The sequence below is a fragment of the Gymnoscopelus microlampas genome (assembly GCF_963454915.1).
Source record: "Gymnoscopelus microlampas genome assembly, chromosome: 17".
NCBI lineage: Eukaryota > Metazoa > Chordata > Actinopteri > Myctophiformes > Myctophidae > Gymnoscopelus > Gymnoscopelus microlampas.
The window spans coordinates 26302082-26321526 of record NC_139954.1 but is presented as its reverse complement, the minus strand read 5'-3'; the positions used below and the strand labels follow the sequence as shown (position 1 = coordinate 26321526).

The 19445-nt window shown below is 38.6% G+C and overlaps 5 protein-coding genes across 5 annotated transcripts; all 5 read right to left on the bottom strand.

Annotated features, from left to right (window-relative positions):
- Positions 1-922, bottom strand: LOC311064381 (gamma-crystallin M2-like; the record flags this gene model as incomplete). The annotated part of the gene is made up of 3 exons (XM_084084212.1): positions 1-273; positions 484-726; positions 914-922. 3 exons carry the CDS (start codon positions 920-922, stop codon positions 1-3), a joined length of 525 nt encoding a protein of 174 aa, XP_083940338.1.
- A 2262-nt stretch (positions 923-3184) lies between these two features.
- Positions 3185-9912, bottom strand: LOC311064380 (gamma-crystallin S-1-like; the record flags this gene model as incomplete). Its single annotated transcript, XM_084084211.1, has 5 exons — positions 9703-9912; positions 9291-9558; positions 4360-4394; positions 3935-4177; positions 3185-3454 (listed from the first exon to the last, which is right to left on the bottom strand). Exons 1-5 carry the CDS (start codon positions 9895-9897, stop codon positions 3185-3187), a joined length of 1011 nt encoding a protein of 336 aa, XP_083940337.1. The 5' UTR covers positions 9898-9912.
- Positions 5244-6342, bottom strand: LOC311064124 (gamma-crystallin S-1-like; the record flags this gene model as incomplete). The annotated part of the gene is made up of 3 exons (XM_084083890.1): positions 5244-5516; positions 5803-6045; positions 6334-6342. The coding sequence occupies 3 exons, from the start codon at positions 6340-6342 to the stop codon at positions 5244-5246; spliced, it is 525 nt and encodes a 174-aa protein (XP_083940016.1).
- A 1276-nt stretch (positions 9913-11188) lies between the features above and the next one.
- On the bottom strand, positions 11189-12793 carry LOC311064379 (gamma-crystallin M2-like; the record flags this gene model as incomplete). Its single annotated transcript, XM_084084210.1, has 3 exons — positions 11189-11464; positions 12052-12294; positions 12782-12793. The coding sequence occupies 3 exons, from the start codon at positions 12791-12793 to the stop codon at positions 11189-11191; spliced, it is 531 nt and encodes a 176-aa protein (XP_083940336.1).
- A 923-nt stretch (positions 12794-13716) lies between these two features.
- On the bottom strand, positions 13717-19014 carry c9h2orf80 (chromosome 9 C2orf80 homolog; the record flags this gene model as incomplete). The annotated part of the gene is made up of 8 exons (XM_084084209.1): positions 13717-13785; positions 14176-14285; positions 15433-15520; positions 16834-16911; positions 17783-17876; positions 18438-18520; positions 18786-18867; positions 18974-19014. 8 exons carry the CDS (start codon positions 19012-19014, stop codon positions 13717-13719), a joined length of 645 nt encoding a protein of 214 aa, XP_083940335.1.
- Between the last annotated feature and the right edge of the window lie 431 nt (positions 19015-19445).

Genomic DNA, 19445 nt, shown 5'->3' with positions numbered 1-19445 from the left:
CTAAAATTCAGTGACCCTTCTGAAGGAGCCGACAATGGCACAGGTGGCACACCATTCACGGTATCTCCTGTACTCCCCGGTCCTCAGTAAGTACTGTCTTCCTCGGTAGTTGGGGTATTCATAGAAGATCCAGTAGCCATTCATAACGTTACAGGAGTAGACGTGGCGATGGTGGAAACGGTCAGACACACAGGGACAGTCATCCATGAACTCCATCATGTGACCACTGAAGTCGGCCTTCTCATAGATACGCATCCTATATGAACCACGATACTGTGGAACCAATAGAGAAAAAGACAATCACAATGTAAAGAATAATACATCAATTCCAGCACAAATGAGAACTACAGTATATTATGTACAATATGTGCAATATGTATCTATGTTATATTCAAAGTATTAAATTAAATCCAGATTATGAGGCAACAGTTCCTCTGGTTATGCTTAGGCTATGTCTTGTGACATCAAATGATGGGTGCTTACCATTGGAATCATGCGGCATGAACGAATACAACTACTGAAGCCCATCCATCTCTGGTAGTCAGCGTACTCCCCTCTTCTCATGAAGTACTGATGGCCCATGTAGTTGGGACGTTCGTAGATCATGAAGCAGCCGTTCTCCACCCTGATGGAGTTACAACGGCTGAAGTATGAGTGAAGGTCTGTGCAGTCATTGCCGCACTCATAACTCCGACCCTGGAAGTTCCTGTCCTCGTAAAAGATAATCTGCATATTGGAAATAAAAGTCAAGAGCAACAGCTTAAAATATTGTATTTAGTGTTTGAAAATTGGTGGAAAAAAGAATAAAGTTCTGTATCATAGGCTAAATAAAACAATACAGAGAGCAAATTAGTCAGGATAGTGACACAGCTTACAGTTCATTTTGACAGAGAGGAAAATAAGTCCTACTTACCTTGCCCATGATCTCCACTGGAGAGACTCCACATGTTTTCAGTGGTTTTTATACTCTACCTCTTGACAAACAAAGTATTGTTATTCAAATGCTCACATAGTTATAATTGAAGGCTACTAGCACATGTTTACCTTTTTGTGACAGCACAACATTGAGCCAGAAATATGGATTTGTATTTGAAAAAAGGGATAAATAATTAACTGGTTTGGTGTTTTGACATGCATGGACAAAGGAAAAGACTAGTATGGTATCCACACATCCAATGGACAATGGCTACAGAACAATATGGAACACCCCTTTTGCATTAAATATGTTCCGTAACTGAGCAGGAAGCCATTCACTCTCCCTAGTGGTCTGCATTGGCAGCCCTCATGTATGCAAATAAACATATAGAACTGTTAAGCTATTAAGCTATATATACTCAACTGAACAATTTAATTTGTCATGATTTGTATTGTATGTGCCAATGTACTGTATGTGCCAAGATTTTAATTGAACTTATGTCTATGTATTTAATTTTGACCATCTCTTCAGCTTCCCTACACTCAAATGTTTCATATCTGATGTGTTAATGGACTACAATTCCCTTGGTCTACCACAGCCATATGTTATTGTTTGAATCATAGCTGAGTTATATCACATGGAAAACATGTTGTTTTATTTCCGAAATGTATCACATTGGAGTTCACTTGGCTGTAGCTGTAATAGGAAGTAGTTTAGTTTAGCGGTTAATGCAAGATTAACACTGAATTGAACTGTTCACAGTCAAAGACGTGTACATATGTCCTGGAATCTACTGGCTACTTTGTACCCTACAGTTGAACCTCTGTGTTACTTAACTCTGTGGATGAACAGATGTCGTATTCTGTACATTCAGAAATTGTGATGCATATGGCAGAACACAGAAGAGTTTCCCTCTAGCTGGGGCCTTTTACAAACAAGTAATGTGCTCTAACTTCAGTGGGTAATATGAACTCTATGGTAATAATGTCTGGCATGTTTTGTTATTATTCCATCACTGCAAGGACCCTAATAGATATATTCAATAGTAAGTCAGTCGGTTAATTTGGACCATAATAGATATTGTATAAGCCATAACAACTCAGTATGTTATTTTGGACCATAATATAACACATAACTGTATGCCATAGCAAGTCATTGCATTAATTTGGACCATAAGAGATATTGTATGACATACCAAGTCAGTATGTTCTTTTGGACTATCTCAGTATGTTCTTTTGGACTATCTGTACAGATATTGTACAGAGTCAGTACATTAATATGGACCATAACAGATACAGTTTATACAAGTGGTTCTCAAACCTTTTTATTTTTAAGGACCTCAATAACTCAGAGAGTATACAAATGGAACCAAATGGACCCTTATGGGTCCATTTGGTTCCATTTGTATGCTCTCAGCTTCACAGACCTCTAAGGGTCACTTTAGAATTCCCTTAAGGAACCCTGTGGGTCCCTGGACTCCACTTTGAGAACCACTGGTAAATATTATAGTACTGTATATACCATATACTGTATAGCTCTGTGGCACTTCAAAAGTCCCACAGAGCTATGATATTTTTTAGATTACATCTATTTAATTTCAAAAGGATTTCTTTTTTTTTGTTCATTCCTTTTAGAGACATTTTGAGTGATGAAATGGAAAACATAAATTTAACATTAGTCAAAAAATCTAGACAATTGCAGTTATTTATAGAACATATAATACATTAGAATATATTAATTGTTGTTATTACTTGTAACTACATAGTATGCATATTATGTAGTACATTATGTCGTGCAGCATTTCAAAGACATTTTCTGATTCATATTTTCTGGTTCATATTTTTCTTTCCTGTTTAAGATGTAGCCTACAGTTCAAATTGACTGCACCTTCTACTGACTGCACAATTAAATTACACAGCTCTGGAATGTTTTCCGTAATAAGCCAGGGATTCAACTATAATGTACAGTATAAGTACAATTATGTTTTTAATATTATTTAAATAATGGTAATTTAAATGTGGTTTAAATATTATGTATAATATACCATATTTGAATTATCATTATCTTACTGGCATATAACAACGTGTTTAGAGTAGTTTGAAGTAGTAGCAGTTTAAATCAAATAGTGCAGAAACGTCTGTTTCTTCTGCCTCACACATACACAGAACACTCTACAAATTTCAACTAGGCCATAGAATGAGACTGACGTAACCAGAGGTGTATGTTTTGTTTGGTCAATGTTTATTGAAGACAGAGAGGCAATTAGAATTAGAAGTCAGAGATCCTTCTCAGGGACCCAACCCTGGGGCTAACACCACCCCAATCACTGTATCTCCTGTACTCTCCGGGCCTCAGGTAGTATGCCCTGCCCTTGTAGTTGGGCTGGTCGTACATCAGCCAGTGGCCGTCCATCACATTACAGCTGATGTCAGACGTACGGAGGCGTTCCTGGACATTAGGGCAGTCGTCAACCAGCTCGAGCATCTGTCCAGCCAGGTCAGCGTGGTCGTACAGCCTCAGCCTGAAGGAGCCTCGATGCTGGCACACAATCGCAGACTCACAGTTACTAACATGAAATTGTGAATGGTATTCAAGGCTATTCTGGTTCCTTTTAAATGTCTTTCAAATTAATGTCTATATTTGATTGACCAAATATGTATAAAAGGCAATATGCATTCTATTGGGTAGACCAATAACATTTAAACATTTCAGCTGACTCTTTCTTGTCCTGGAAATGATTTATGATCAATGGAGGATTACATGAATACTGTCTGGGCATTATGGCTGGAGAGCAAAGAATTGTAGCATTATGCACATTCATAAAATGTATAGTCACATTAAGATGTATTTATTATTATTAGTATTTTGTAGAATTACATAATGTGCTGTATCATAAAAATATATTCCCATGCACCAGGGCTATGTTAGGCCAATACGCCACATGCCCGTGTCGCTCGCTGAAATTGACAGATTTCCGGAAAGTGACATGGTCAGTCCAGTTGTGTCTTTGTCACCTACCAGGGGAATCATACGACAAGATTTGATGCAGTCATTGATGCCAATCATGCGCTGGTTATCAGCGTACTCTCCCCTCCTCAGGTAGTATTGGTTTCCCATGTAGTTGACCCTCTCATAGACCATGAAGCAGCCGCTCTCGACCCGAATGGAGTTACACCTATTGAAGTAGGAGTGAAGGTCGGCGCTGTCATTGCTGCACTCATGAGAGCGTCCCTGGAAGTTCCTGTCTTCATAGAAAATGATCTGTAACACACACACACGTGCACTCTAATGTTCAATGAATTGTATGCATTATAATTCAGAGGTAAAGCCACTGTCTTGTAGATTAAAGACACAAAGCTCTCGTGAGAAACACTTTTTTTTCTTCTAAAGTCAAATATGTATCTATAAAAGAGGGTAAAATTATAAATGTCATTATTCTTTACCTTCCCCATGGTCATGATGGCATCAGGCTGTATTACTGCTCAGTGCTGTCCCTCGGCCAAGCCACTGTCCTTTATAAAAAAGAAATAAAAGGGCAGCTGTGTGATTGCACAGCATAAAGTATTGTTATTCAAATATATCCCTCATAGTGATGATGGATCAGGGGTGGGGGTCTGTGGGTGCAAAAATCTGTTTATGTATAGATGGCCCTTACTGCGCAATGATTTATTGTTCATTCCCTATATTCATCACAATTCTCCTCGAAAACACTACAGCACACTGGACTGATACAGTACAGTTCACACTCCACAGTCTCAGCAAATATATGACAGATGTGTAATAGGGACTGTACAGTGCATATGGCAGTAAAATAATACAAGATATAATAACTTTTTACTGTTTGGATAGTATGGGCCAACAACGTATAGAATAATAAGATCTTCAGTATCATTTGTTTTTATGAACGTTTACGGTAGGAAGCGTTGAATTGAATTGATTGACATTGGGTGACTTTTACTAAGTGATGTATGATGAAGCCAATGCTTAAAACAAATAATAAAACTATGAATTATTATAACTAATGGCAATACAGTAAATGAGGTAAAAAGCCGTCGAATTCATTGACCTGTAATTAATTTATTGTAGCAGTATCTGTTTGATCAGAACAAGGGCAAAGACCTGGTAATGTTTGTCCGATGACTCCTTTTTGTATGCTTCCAACAGGATATCTCTTCAGTCCCAAAGTTTAGGGTCAGAGACTCAGAGCAGACCATTATTCAAATTGTAATTTGATAGTTTTTAGGATCCAAGTTCATGTCTTAATTATTCCTGGAGGTAGGATGATGATGTAATACAGAGTATGGTGGCCAGCAGAGAGATTTAAGGCTTAATAATCCATAATGCGTCTGATGGAGCCCACTCTGGCGGTTCTGCCACCCCATTCGCTGAATCTCATATACTCGCCGGGCCTTATCAAGTACATCCTCCCCTGGTAGTTTGGGTTCTCGTAGAAGATCCAGTTGCCATCTCTTACGTTGCAGGAGAAGATATTGTTTATGTTGAAGCGGTCCATGACGCAGGGACAGTCTTCCACCAGAGCCATTATCTTACCGCCAAACTCTATCCTCTGGTACAGACACATGTTGAATGACCCGGGTTCCTGGTTGTGAATGGTACAAGTGCATTACTCAGTAAGATAGACAACTTGTCATTTAGTCATGAATATAATCTTATTTCAATTGCTGCAGCCAATGTCAATAAAAAAATGCCAGAGAAAAGACTTAAAAGCCCTTACAGACTACTAGAGATACTTTGTCACATGATGCTACAGCTCAATTATGTATTTTTTTCCAAAAGCTTGTTTATCTTATTTAACCACTTTCAACCTTAAATTTGGTTAAGTGGTTAAGTATGTAATTCGGTTTTTCCCAAGAAATAGAGCTTACCATGGGGATGTGGCGACAGGAGCTGATGGAGTCGTTAACACCCATCCAGCAGTGGTAGTCAGGGTACTCTCCCTTCTTCAAATAGTACTGGTTTCCCATGTAACCAGGTTTTTCATAAATCATGAAGCGTCCACTCACCACCTTGATAGAGTTGCAGCGGTTATAGTGGCAATGCAGGTCCATGCAGTCATCGGTGCACTCAAAATGGTGGCCACTAAAGTCCTTGTCTTCATAGAAGATAATCTAGACAATATAATGATATGTTGCTATTACAGTATAACAGTTATATAAATTTGTCTTACATTTTCTACAATACGCCAAATCCATACATCATGCTATAATTTGTACAAATATCCAATATCTATTATTTAATAGAGCTGTTACTGCATGATGAAGCGCTTACTAACTAGACTACATTATGAAATAAACTCACAATGATTTCAAATAAGTTTCAAGATCATCAAATGAATGATGAACAAACAATAAACTCAAGAATTGTAATGAAGAATTAATTAATGCAGTTCAGTTTACCTTCCCCATGTTAGCTGGTTGGACTCTGCCTTGTCCTGTGTGGTCCATCCAGCTCATTGAAGACACACCTGTCACATATATAGTGAATGCAAAATGCAAAGTCTGCATGTGTCATTCATATTGTAATAGCCACTGATCTTTTGCATTTGCGACAGTGCCCCCCTGAAGAGATTAATATAAGTAATGTTCTCATTAGTGTTTACCTCACCCATGTTAGCTGTTTGGACTCTGCCTTGCCCTGTGTGGTCAATCCAGCTCATTGAAGACACACCTGTCACATATACTGTATAGTGAATGCAAAATGCAAACTCTGCATGTGTCATTCATATTGTAATAGCCCCTGATCTTTTGCACTTGCCACAGTGCCCCCCTGAAGAGATTAATATAAGTAATGTTCTCATTAGTGTTTGGGATTGGTCCAGTGTTCTGAAGGGGGGTCTTTGTTTCAGACATGAACAATTACTGAAATAAAGCAACTCCAGTAGTTTTATTTTGTTCAAAACACATAAACATTCCCTCAAAACAGCAAGTCCTTATAAGTGTAAGCGTATTAAAATCAAATATACAGAAGTATGTTCATATCGAAAGATGAATTTCCATGTACACTATTCATACAACTTACCTTTTGTAAGTGTAAAATAAGCTTTTCATGACTTTCATTTAATTATAACTCAGCCTGTTTTACTCTGAATTCCACGAACATAATAGCTGATATTTGGATCAATCTGTTTGACCATACAATAGTTGTAATTGTATTCTGTTTCTTTGTTTTTTATTAATAATTAATTCATTAAACTTATTTAGTTATAGATTTCATAATTTTGCCCAAAGACATAAAAAAAAAAAAAGTACAACCATTTCTTCTTCAATTGACAATTCCTTTGTCTGTCAGCACACCTGCTTATTGTATTATCTTTCACCGTATACAGTATTTTTTTTACAGAGGAATGAATAGAGCATACTGTACATTGATGCTCATTCTGTCATTACCTGTCACAACTATAGATTATCAATAATGTAATAATATGATCTCTCAATATAAGTCTCGCCAGTTGTGGACCTTTTCTGATATCAATATTGGAATGATCAGGGTTATCTGTGATTGTGTACTACTGCTAATTATTCTACTGCCCTCTGGTGGTTCAAATATATATATACAGTATCATTCAGATACAACTGCAAATTTGGGATGGAGGTTCTTTCTTGGCCTACTGGCAGTGTGTGTTAGGTTTCATTGCAATTGGTTCATGATTTGTGGCATTTTGTGCAAAACGGCCCCTCCCGCAAACTTTGAAAGAAGAACATGACTCAACCCTCTGTTGTACAAATGTGTGTTGCTGTGATGCCCTGAAAAATAAATAATGACCACAAGGTCGCATAAGTCTGTACTAGTATGTACCATAACAGTCTCTACAATAAGTATTATGTATTAATAAATTATTATTATTAATAATATTATATTATTTGATGTAATAATCTGATCATTTACTCCCTATTGGACAGTGGCTGAGGGCAAGTAACTGAATCTGGAAACATATTTTGAAATAGCCTTTCAGTCAGGGAAGATAAATGATGGAAAAAATGGAAGATGTGAACTGAAATTCTGCTCTTGTTGCCTTATCTTTGTTATGGCAAAAAGGTCCAATGCTCTTGCACCGTTTCTCGCGGTTTTCCTCCCTAACATGTTGTGGTCCATCTAAGTGGCATAATTCAAAATAGTATTTCAAAGATTTACCTGTTTGCGCATTGTTTCAATTTAATTTAATTTAAGCCGGTGAATATATTATGCTCTCTGCTGAACTGAACCAGGCTACCTCCATAGTTGTTTAAACTAAATTAGATTTGCTAGTACCTCCTAATATAAATAAGTCCCAATACAGAAAGTACACTCATTGAGGTAAATTAATATGAATTCCTCTCTATACAATTCTCTTTATACATTTGTGAACTGAATTGTGTTAACAATGAATCAACACAATGCTGCTGCTTACAGCTTTAAACACTAGTGTGACTATCTGTACTCACCTCGTCTTTTACAGTCATGACTCATGGGCAACAGACAAGTCAATGTTGTACGCAGAGCAATGTTGTTTTTAACTGGTATGGGCACGGGTAGTGCTACTGTTTGGAGTAATCTGATAAAAATAAAATGGGGTTTATTTCTTTTGCCATCTCAACATGACAGGTAGAGCCTCAACTATCGATAATGTATTGTGATTTATTTAATCACAATCTTAGTGATTATTATATCTTTTTCAATTAATCAAATAATCGAGCAGGTTTTTTAAAATATGTATATTTTCTCATTATGTAAGTTAATTGATTAACCATTTAAGCCCTATGTTATACTTTCTTGCACAACAGTGTTGTGCAAACAATTCTGAAAATAACAGATCTACAAACTCATGAGCCACTTTGTGACGCATGGTGACTGAGTTTGTAGACTATTTTCACTATTGTGAACATATTTGAATTCGTTTTTTTACTATTTTTCATGCAAAATATAAGATGTAGCTTTTCACCTGTCTTTTTCATGCTCACTGTAAATATGATTAACAGAGAGTTCATTCTAATGTTCTATGGAGGGACACATACTGTACTACTCAAATCAATAACATTTTTTTTACTCTAGACTAATTTTCAATTGTTTGTACGCCTAGTTAGAACGGTCAGGACTGAGTTCTCTAGACTACTACAAAGACATTTCTGCAGTAATGTAATAGATAACGCTTGAGTCTTGGTGTGTTTAGTGTCAATGCTGCTAGTATTTTATTGAAGCCTCTGATCAGAGCTAGGAAGTCAGGCCATGATCCCATTATATCTACACCAGAGAATGCACCCTCCAAAAGCAGAGAGCAAGAACAAAACTGAAAACACTTGAGCACTGACGCCATTTTATTCAGCGTGTGTGACAAGGCAAAGAGGAGACATTTCACAAGGACGTTCCTGTCTTTAGAGATCCATGATGCGCCTGATGGAACCGATCCTGGGGCTCATACCTCCCCAGTCGCTGTACCTCCTGTACTCGCCGGGCCTCATGTAATAGTGACGTCCCCTGTAGTGTGGCTGCTCGTACATCAGCCAATGACCGTCCATCACATTACAGGAGTTGAAGTCAGACATGTTGAAGCGTCCCATGAGGTCGGGGCAGTCATCATTCAGCTCACTCATCTGACCTCCCATGTCGAAACGGTCATACAGACGCATCCTGTAGTTACCACGGTGCTAAATGGGGACAGAGACAATAGTTGGGTTGAAACAGTCGTCGACGAACAACGGAAATGGAATAGAATTTCCATTTCCTGAAAGGTAACAGTGTTGGACATAGAAGGTCTCCAACCGACAGCAAAGATATAAATTAGGCCATACCATGGGGATCATGCGGCAGGACCTCACACAGTCACTCATGCCCATCATGCGCATGTAGTCGGCGTACTCTCCCCTCCTCATGAAGTACTGGTTTCCCATGTAATTAGGGCGGTCATAGATCATGAACATGCCGCTCTCCACCCTGATGGACTGGCAGCGGTTAAACATGGAGTGCAGGTCAGCGCAGTCACTCATGCACTCATGGTGACGGCCACCAAAGTTCTTGTCCTCGTAGAAGATGATCTGATGGAGGGAAAACAGAGATCCACATTTAGCAAACAAGCAAATACAGGCCACAATTTAATCAATTTTTTCCACCACTTTTTCTCAGGATACAAGAACACATTTGACAACAGTGTGAGAAATAAAGTTATACTATGGTGTCTTTGCTAAAAAGACAAACCTTGCCCATCATGGTTGCTGTTGAGCTGCTCACTGTTCTTTTGCCAACGAGGTAGAGGTCATGTTTATATAGTTTCGGCTGGGGATACATACAGGTACCACTGAGTGTGTAGGTATTCAAATCAGGCCTGCTGTCAGCAGAAACATTACAGGAGTAATGTAATGTCATAGTTTACAAGCACAGGCACAATTCAGCTTCCAGCAAGAACCACAGCATTGACTGGTGCTAGAAAGGTCAGTGGCATTGTCATTCATCTTGTGTTGAATGCAACACGTTTAACCATATTGGCTATTAATCATAACATCTGAAAGTGAATTTCAATTATATAAATTTGTGCATAAATGTACATGATCAACTATTATGTGCGTTCCTTTTTCAGTCAGTCATGATATTAATCTAATTCTTTACCACCTTTATTATTAATGTCATACTGTTACATAAGAATTAATTCAAATCATTCTGGCCTGTTTCTGTAGTGCCTTTTTTCTGATTAGGGACATTTAAAAAATGTGGTAGAGGAATTGCTTCCCCCAACTTGTGTCCCTCAACTGTGACACTAAACTATCAATGAGAAAAACATGCCCCAGTACTGCTAGAATAGACTAATCTATGAACATTAAAGGAAACATAAACACTGTCAAATGAAGAGGAAGGGAAGGATGAAATGGAAGAAAAGAATAGCATTTGCTAAAGAAATAATAAATATATATTATATATATATATGCCAGTATTATTATTTTTGTATGGTGTAACTATTTCACCATACAAAACTCATTCACAGTCTTCATGAAACAGTCAACTGAATTCAATCAACACCAAAATGTTTATTCACAAAAAGACAAAAGGTTTACACTTGATCCATTTATTAAAATCACTTTAAAATCATTCCATATTCAGGTCAATCCCTTTAGCATGGCCAAAATCAGACAGACATTACTGTCTCGTATTACATCATGTAGAAAGGCACAATCTTTTATCAACAGGTTACTGCCTGCTTGAACGTGCTTTCAAGGAGGCAGAAGGTGTTTTAATAAGACTAATAATATATCAAGATTAATTTTGATACACAATCCAATTCAGTGATTAAAATTCTGTGATTCTACGGAAGGATCCGGTGGTAGCGCAGGTGGCTCCCCAGTCACTGAACTTGCGGTACTCGCCGGGCCTCATGAAATACTGCTGTCCACGGTAGTTGGGGTGTTCATACAGGGTCCAGTAGCCTTCCATGATGTTGCATGAGTAGATGTCGCGGCTGCGGAACTGGTCCTGAACAGACTCGCAGTCGTCGCTGAACTCCATCATCTGACCTTGGAAGTTGGGCCGCTCATAGATCCGCATGCGATAAGGCCCTTCGCTGGTCTGTGAGGCACAAAGCAGTAAAGAACCATGTTTTGATTGGCAGGCTACAATATAAAGCATAAATCTTTTTATGTTTCTTATTTATTTTAAATGCGTATATTAATGCCTTCTTATTAAAGCAGTGTTGTGGGCTTGTAGACCTGGTATTTTCAGTTTTTTTTTGAAAAATGTCTGTGGGTTTTATAAATATTTAACCAATATTTAACCAATGAATAGTATTAACAAGAGCTTGTGAATAATAACTACTACATTGGATCACACACATTCGTTTTTCCTATTTCCTGAAAAGTAACGGTATTGGACATAAAAGGTCTGTGACTTTTCTCGGACTGGCAATTTGCAATTGGAATTTCAGATGACCACTGTAACACCTTGCCTTAAACCACAAACACATCTAAACAGCCATTTTTATATGTGTCATTGTTATTATTATTATTATTAGTAGTAGTAGTAGTAGTAGTAGTAGTAGTAGTAGTAGTAGTAGTAGTAGTAGTAGTAGTAGTAGTAGTCGTAACCAAGTCTTAAATGTACATCAGTTTCCGTAGAATCTTAGGTTCGTGAAGGTACGTATCACATAGGAGACTCACATAGGAGAAGGTACGACAGGAGCGAATCGAGTCGTTGTAACCCATCCAATGTTGGTATTCAGGGTACTCTCCTCTGGTCAAGACATACTGGTAGCCGGCGTAGTTGGGTCTCTCATACAGCACCCAGCAGCCACTCTCCACCCGGATGGAGTTGCAGCGGCTGAAATGGGGGTGCATGTCAGGGCAGTCTGCGTCACACTCATAGGAGCGGCCTTGGAAGTTCCGGTCCTCAAAGAAGGTTATCTATGTGCAGACAAACAGAGGGAAGCAGCAAATGATGAATGTATGATACGATCATATATCAATCAAAGTCTGGTCTGTGCAGTGTAAACCAAGTATACGGTACCAGTTATAATCCAAAACATTGCCTCCGTTATATCAGATTTGTTTAGTCTTAGATGAACACCTTGCATTGTAAAAAATATACACACTGGTGAGATTTACATTTTGTCCCAGCCTAATATTATGAAATTACAGTTGCGTTCAGTTAGGATGTCGCCTAATGCTCGTTTAAGGTTTATGAAATATTCATGTCAGCTATTTAATTTGTGACATCACAAACATGTTCAGAAAGATCACAACATCATTTACATAATGTACGTTATTACTGTATGTCCTGCATTGATACATTTGGGGCTAAAGGTTGCAGGGTTTTTCCAACTATGTTTAGATTGTCTTATGACATGAGGTAACAGATATAGAGATACAAGCAATTTAAGAATTGTCTTACCTTGCTACTCATCCTGCAAAGAGTGCTGGAGCCAGTTCGCGATGAAAAATAGTGGTCTCACAAAACAGACCCAGAGCCACTCTATATAAACCTCAATCAAAGGGTTGGTAGATCCCACTCTATTTGTTATTTGAATGACCAGGGATTTCTGGTGCTGCTGCCAAAAGTCTTGATCCTGGCCATAGAGTTAAAACCCCTGATTCATCAGTGCAAAAGTACGCGTACGCACATTACTATCCCACAATGCCCTTTTTATTGATATGGACATCAGAGAGAAAGAGAGAGAGAGAGAGAGGGGGGGGGGGGGGGGGGGGGAGAGAGGGGGAGAGAGACTGAGGTACATTTTATCCACTGATCCATCAAATTGAGATGAATCTTTCCACATGAAAGTCAGAAGTCATCACAAAACTACATGAGCTTTAACTGCTTGTTGAAAGAGAACAAAATAAAAAAAAATACACTAAGCAAACAACGAGAGGATCTGAAGAATAAGGGAATATCTCTAGCTCTGTATCCATCAACAATCATCCCCTTAATGGACCTCAGTCCCTATGACAATGACCATCTTTCAAGCATATCATCATTGTTGATGGACAGTGAACAATGACTCACTATCGTCACTTCTCTTTACCAAACTCGCCCATAAATGTAAAGGTTAAATTACTTGATTACCACAACCAACATTGACAAAACTAGCTTATCACGGTGTATGACAACATTATATTTCCACATTGAGAGTTTACAAACAGCTGTCCAACTAATATTGAATATGAAACTTAAGGTTGCTTCACTTGCATAAATCTTCAGCATTACTTTAATACAACCAAGATGGCTGAAAAGACAATTAATGGGGTGTTGCACCATTGGAATGGGTTACAACTTTCCTGAGTGGTGGCCTAATCATAGTACTTGCTTAGGAAGTACAGACCATATATTCAATCCTGCAGAGACTCTTGAGAACCCAGGTAGTGGTCTGTTACGTTGTCATGGCAATCGCCACTGTCCTGTGAGTGAGATAGTGGGAATAAAGATGTGTTCTGAGTTAGAAACACAAGGTGGCAGTAGAGGCTTTACATAATATTTTCAGACCACTGACACCCCAACCCCCCCATGTCATATCAGGTGCTAGCTTGCTATAATAAAAGCAGCCATTTATAGAAACATCCCTCTATTTCCATAGCTAAGAGCAGTACATATCTCCTATTCCCTATATATCCTTCACCTACCAAACAATGTACATTTTATGCACTTTTCTGTATTTTTATCACATTAACATTTAATGGTATCTGATCTTTAGAACTGCAGCCGATATGAAAAAGGGGAGAGATCCTTCAAATCTAAAGTAATTCTACAGTACGTGTTAGTTGTAAAAGCCCAATGTAGTGGCTGCTCACACTGAGGAAGGATTGAGATGATGATGAGGATGAAGACTGCACTGAGGCATTGCGTCCAGCAGGGGCACTGGCCCTTGCTCTCTCAGAGAGCCACCTTTTCAATTTCTGACCTGCAAGAATATAAGAATATGAGGCTCATGTTCATATACTGTACAGAAGTATTGGAAACATGTAATAAAGGCCTACATGGTAATATACAGTGCTATAAGCATGTCTATGTTATGTGAAATACCATCAAAACATGCATGAATAGTTGCTACTAAACCTCTATAATACACTTTATAATGTTTGATGTTTAAGAGTCTCTTTTTGTTTCAAGTGTCCAATAAAACACAAAAGTGGCGATTGATATTGTATAAAAACGTTATTTTCGCACTGGTCAGCTGTAGCAATTGGTCATGAAGACAAACATGAAATAATAAAGAGAGAAAGACTCAATGGCGCCGCCCTGGAGAGGGGCCAAGAATAAGGTGAATAGAATAGAGATATTTTTTTGACAAGATCTTGGTTGGACGGAGGCCAAATGGAGTGCTAAACCTATAGTCACCTCTGGAGAACCGAGGGGGGACAAAGTATTGTTTTTTATACAGTTCTAACATATTATAAACATGCTTGTTTTATATCGTCTCTATCGGGTGGATACCTCATATGTCCAAAACTGTTACTTTTCAGGATAAAAAAAAAAAGACAAAAGTCGTTCAAATTCAAAAACGCTCAAAACACGTCGCTTCGCACCATGTTTCGAGCTTGCAGATCTGCTACTTTTAATGCTTTTGTGTGACGCTGTAGTATGTATGATCAAGAAGGGCGTTAATTTACAAAAAAACACCAAAAAGTTAGAATATGGAGATAAGAGGTTTCTGCCCGAAAGCAACGATATATTATAACTAATGTTATACAAACATTGGATTCATAGATAATACCTTGATGGGTCAGTAAAAGATCAGTTTAAAGATAATAATAACAATAATAATAGCTTGAACTTATATAACGCCTTTTTTGGACACAAGGACACTTTACATGAAAACAATGAACAACCAACAAACAAACAACCAAACAAAACAACATTGACAACCAACTATTTGCCATAAGCCTGAGAGAATAGGTGTCTTTTCAAGGCAGCCTTGAAAGAGTCCAGTGTTGGAGCATGGCGAATGCCTATTGGGAGCGAGTTCCACTAGGTGGGGGCTGCCACACTGAAGTCTCTGCCCCCTAAGATGATAAAGATAAATTGATGCATGCTTTTACACAACTTACTGTGTTTCTTGGAGTGGTCGACAGCCTTGTAAGAGCCAAGCATGGCAAATGGGTGGTAGGACAAAGTAAAGGGATGCACAATGGAGCTCTAGGGGAGACACCAAAATCATGCCAAAATCTTTCAAATTTTACAATATGTCCTATTACAAAATAGGATATCAGGGTTAAAATAGCAACATTAACACGAGCATTTTACTGTGTAGCAAAGTAATTTATACCATGAAGCTGCTGATAAACCAAAGTATTGTGATTTAAAACCCAAGATGGCCATTTGTACAACTATGCTCATATAGAGCGCCCACTGGCCTAGTGGTCCAGGTGCATACCACATACTGTATGCTGGTAATCCAGCTTTACAGTGTGTCGCGGGTTCGACTTCCGATCCCGACGACCTTTGATGTGTGTCACCCTCACCCCCATCTCTCATCTCTCTCCCGATTTCCTGTCAGCCTACTTTCCTATCAATAAAGGCAGAAAAAGCCAAAATGAAAATCTTTGAAAGAAAAAAAATGTGCTCATGTAGAATCCTCACATAGATGAACACCTTTCTCCAAGTAATGTACTGTAGTTCACATGGAAGGATCTTTGGGAGATGGAAGGAAGCCAACTCAGCTTCATCATCAGAGCCACCTACAATGTTCTTCCCACACCAAAGAACCTAAACCAGTGGTTTGGAGAAGATCCTTCATTGTAGAACTAACTGTACCATGGGAGGCTGCAGTTGGTGAAGCATATGAACGCAAACGGGTGTAGAGGATTTGTTGCCACAAGGTGGGGTAAGTGATAATTTTTGGTAACATTTTTTTTTTTTGTTAAAAAGGTTAAAGTACTATATTCTGATAGTAATCATTGCTACAGAGCATTTGTTCGGTCACAGGGCTCTCTCCAGCTCTTTAGTAAACAGAATATAGTACATTTTCAGGTAGGTGACAAAATTTAAGCCAATCAGGAGAGAGCACTGAAAATGCATTTTTGTTTAATAAAGAGCTGGAGAGACATGGGAGACTCCTTTTACTGAACAGACACTCTATAGAAATGGGTACTATCAGAATATAGAGCTATTTAACACTTATTTTAACCAAAGTAAATCACTAAGGGGAAGGGAGTGCGAGGAAAGGCCTTCCAGAGCCTGCCGAACGGAGCAGCAGCTGTGGATCAAGAGAAAGGACCCCAACTGGGCTGCAAAATGACCATCAAGGGGTAAAAGCAGAGGGGGGGGCACCTGGGACGCCATAGTCGCCCTGTGGAGGTGTCATGGGCGTATCAACGAAACACCAATGAAGGAGGGTGCCCACTTACACCTACCCCACTCAATACTAAGTGCTGATTAATCTAAGGGATTATACCAATTGTATCAAGTCCTATGAGCTCAATTGTAGCTGTGATTGATATACAGTGTACCTTGGAATGCTGGTTGGGGTGTGAAGCAGATGGTTTGCATCTATAGAGAGATAGAATTTCCCTCACTGGTAGACTATTCTAGAATGGAAAACAGTGTGAAGGTTAGAGGGACAATACAAAATCATACCTGCCAGAGCTCAAAATCGAAGAAAGCTTAAAATTCTTAGTAAAGCAGGAGTGAATATTTATCGTCTTTCCTGGAATATCCCTACATGGAGTATCCCAAATAAGGAGTATCTAATGTTCTCATCTGTGTTTATTTTATTGTTTGCAATTACACACATAAATAAAAACGCAAACACACACACACACACACACACACACACACACACACACACACACACACACACACACACACACACACACACACTTTTGAAGTAGAATACTTTTACCCGTTTCCTCCAATTTAGCTGGTATTTCATTGTTAGGCAGACTATACGCTCAGTGGTAAAAATGTCAGCACATGCGTGGGAGACCCACATTCAAATTCGGGGTAAAACAGGAAAGTAATATGTTCTTTTCTCCATGGTTGATTAAAAGTCTACCATCAGTGTTCAGTATAATTTGGAGCCCATGTTAAAACAACATTAAAATAGTCAAGAGGAGAAGAAATGAAAGCCATATGAGTCTTTAAAACTCAAAATTGATCTTATCCTGGATAATTCCCGAGATCATAAAAACTTGTCTTAACACGTTTGTTAACGTGGCACTCAAAGTTTTTGCTGAGATCAAATGCGTAATGAGCCTAACACTAAGACCAAGGTTTTTGGCAACAGGCCTGACATTGTTAGACCAAGGAAGGATGACTTGGTCCGTGGATGACTTGATTTGAGACAAAGAATTTCTTGACCAGGTCTCTCTTTAAAATAGATCTTTGATCGCAATGGAACGACCAAGTTAAATTAAAAGTTAAACAAATTAATTACATTAAATGAAGTAAATTACTTACCAGGATCATCCCTGCAAAGGAGGACAAGATCATAGCTTCTCTCTCTAGGTGGTTGGGGTACTGCTGGGCACTTCCACAGCTACTTGCTGCTCCACTGTGGAAGCATATCGCGACAGACATACCGTACAGTAGTTACAGGGGCCAGAGGTAGATTTACTGTAACATAAGTTGTAAACAGGCAGTGTATGTCCAGAGAGCTGGAGCGAGGCTGTAGGCAAATCCAATTTGTTTCTCAACTTTAGGAGGTTACGTTTAGGAATAAGGTTAGGTTTAGGCATAGTTTTACTGAGGTTACGTTTAGGAATACCTGGTGGCGACCGTTCCAAGGTTGCCGGATTTGACCCGTGGCGAGCGTGTTTTGGGGCAAGTGTTCTTGTATTTGACACAACATAGGCGTGAGTGCTTTATATTCCGTCATATGATGGACGACGTGTCGCTTGCCAAAAAATGACGATCTACAAGATCTACAACGATTGCAACGAGTTGTGAGTTTGTAGATCGGCTATTTTTGGTGAGCGACACCACTGAAGTTTAAATCAGTCTTCAGTGTCCGAGTGTCCAGACTGAGACGCTTACATCTTTACATCTTTTCGCATTTCAAGCCACCTAAATCTGAGTGCATTGCATTTGGGCTGCCAGTCTATAAGTAACTTACATGATGTCTCTGTCCAGCATGTCTTGCCCTTCATGCTTATCCAACCACCAAAGAGCAACACCAATAGCAAGATCGTAATGAGCCTATAAAAAAAAACAGACACTTATAAAACAGACTCATAAATACCTGCAGGAAATTCTGAAGTTCAATGGTCCATTGTCCAAAAATGCCTACAACTCAATATAAATGTATGCAGCACTTTTAAGCCCGATTTGTGCTTAGCTGCGCGCCAGTGTTGCACACCGAAAATAACCGATCTGCTATTTTCTGTGTGCATTAGAAGTCAATGTCAAATGTAAGTTCTACTTGGCCTCATAACCATCTAAAATTCAGCTCCTGACTTCTCACCAGGTCATCCAGCACTGTTGAAGTCCCCTTCCCTTTGGGATCAAAAGAGTTCTCTCGCATTTTCTGTCCAATGTAGTCATCCCTGTTCAAACAGCAATACAGGTCCATGAATACACTTACTTAGCCTACAAAGACAAATCGTGGAAATATTATTTTCCAACAATCTTTTGACTTAACCATCAACTCACAGAAGAGCCTGGACATCTTTCCTCAATCGCTTTGTCTCCATTTTATGCATTAAATAATATTTATCGAGTGTATCCTGCAAAGAACACATTAATCATTCATTATTGTAAGAACAATAATACTATACTGTGGTCAGTGCTGTAAAGTAAAAAAGTACATTTACTCAAGTAGCAAAAAGTACAATTTTGAGGTATGTTTTACTTTACTGGAGTATTTCCAATTTTCAGTACTTTTACTGCTACTCCATTACATCTATTTACAGCAGGTAAATATTGTACTTTCACTCCACTACAATAATTTGAAAACTTTAGTTACTAGTTACTTTGTAGATTTGGATTATTATTACAAAACATACATTACCCACTTCAGTCATACATTTCAGCCATTTGAAAATAGCCGATCTACGAGCTTGTTGTAGAGATATTTTCAAAAGATTTTTATACATTCCATACATTTGAAAACTTGTGAAATGGG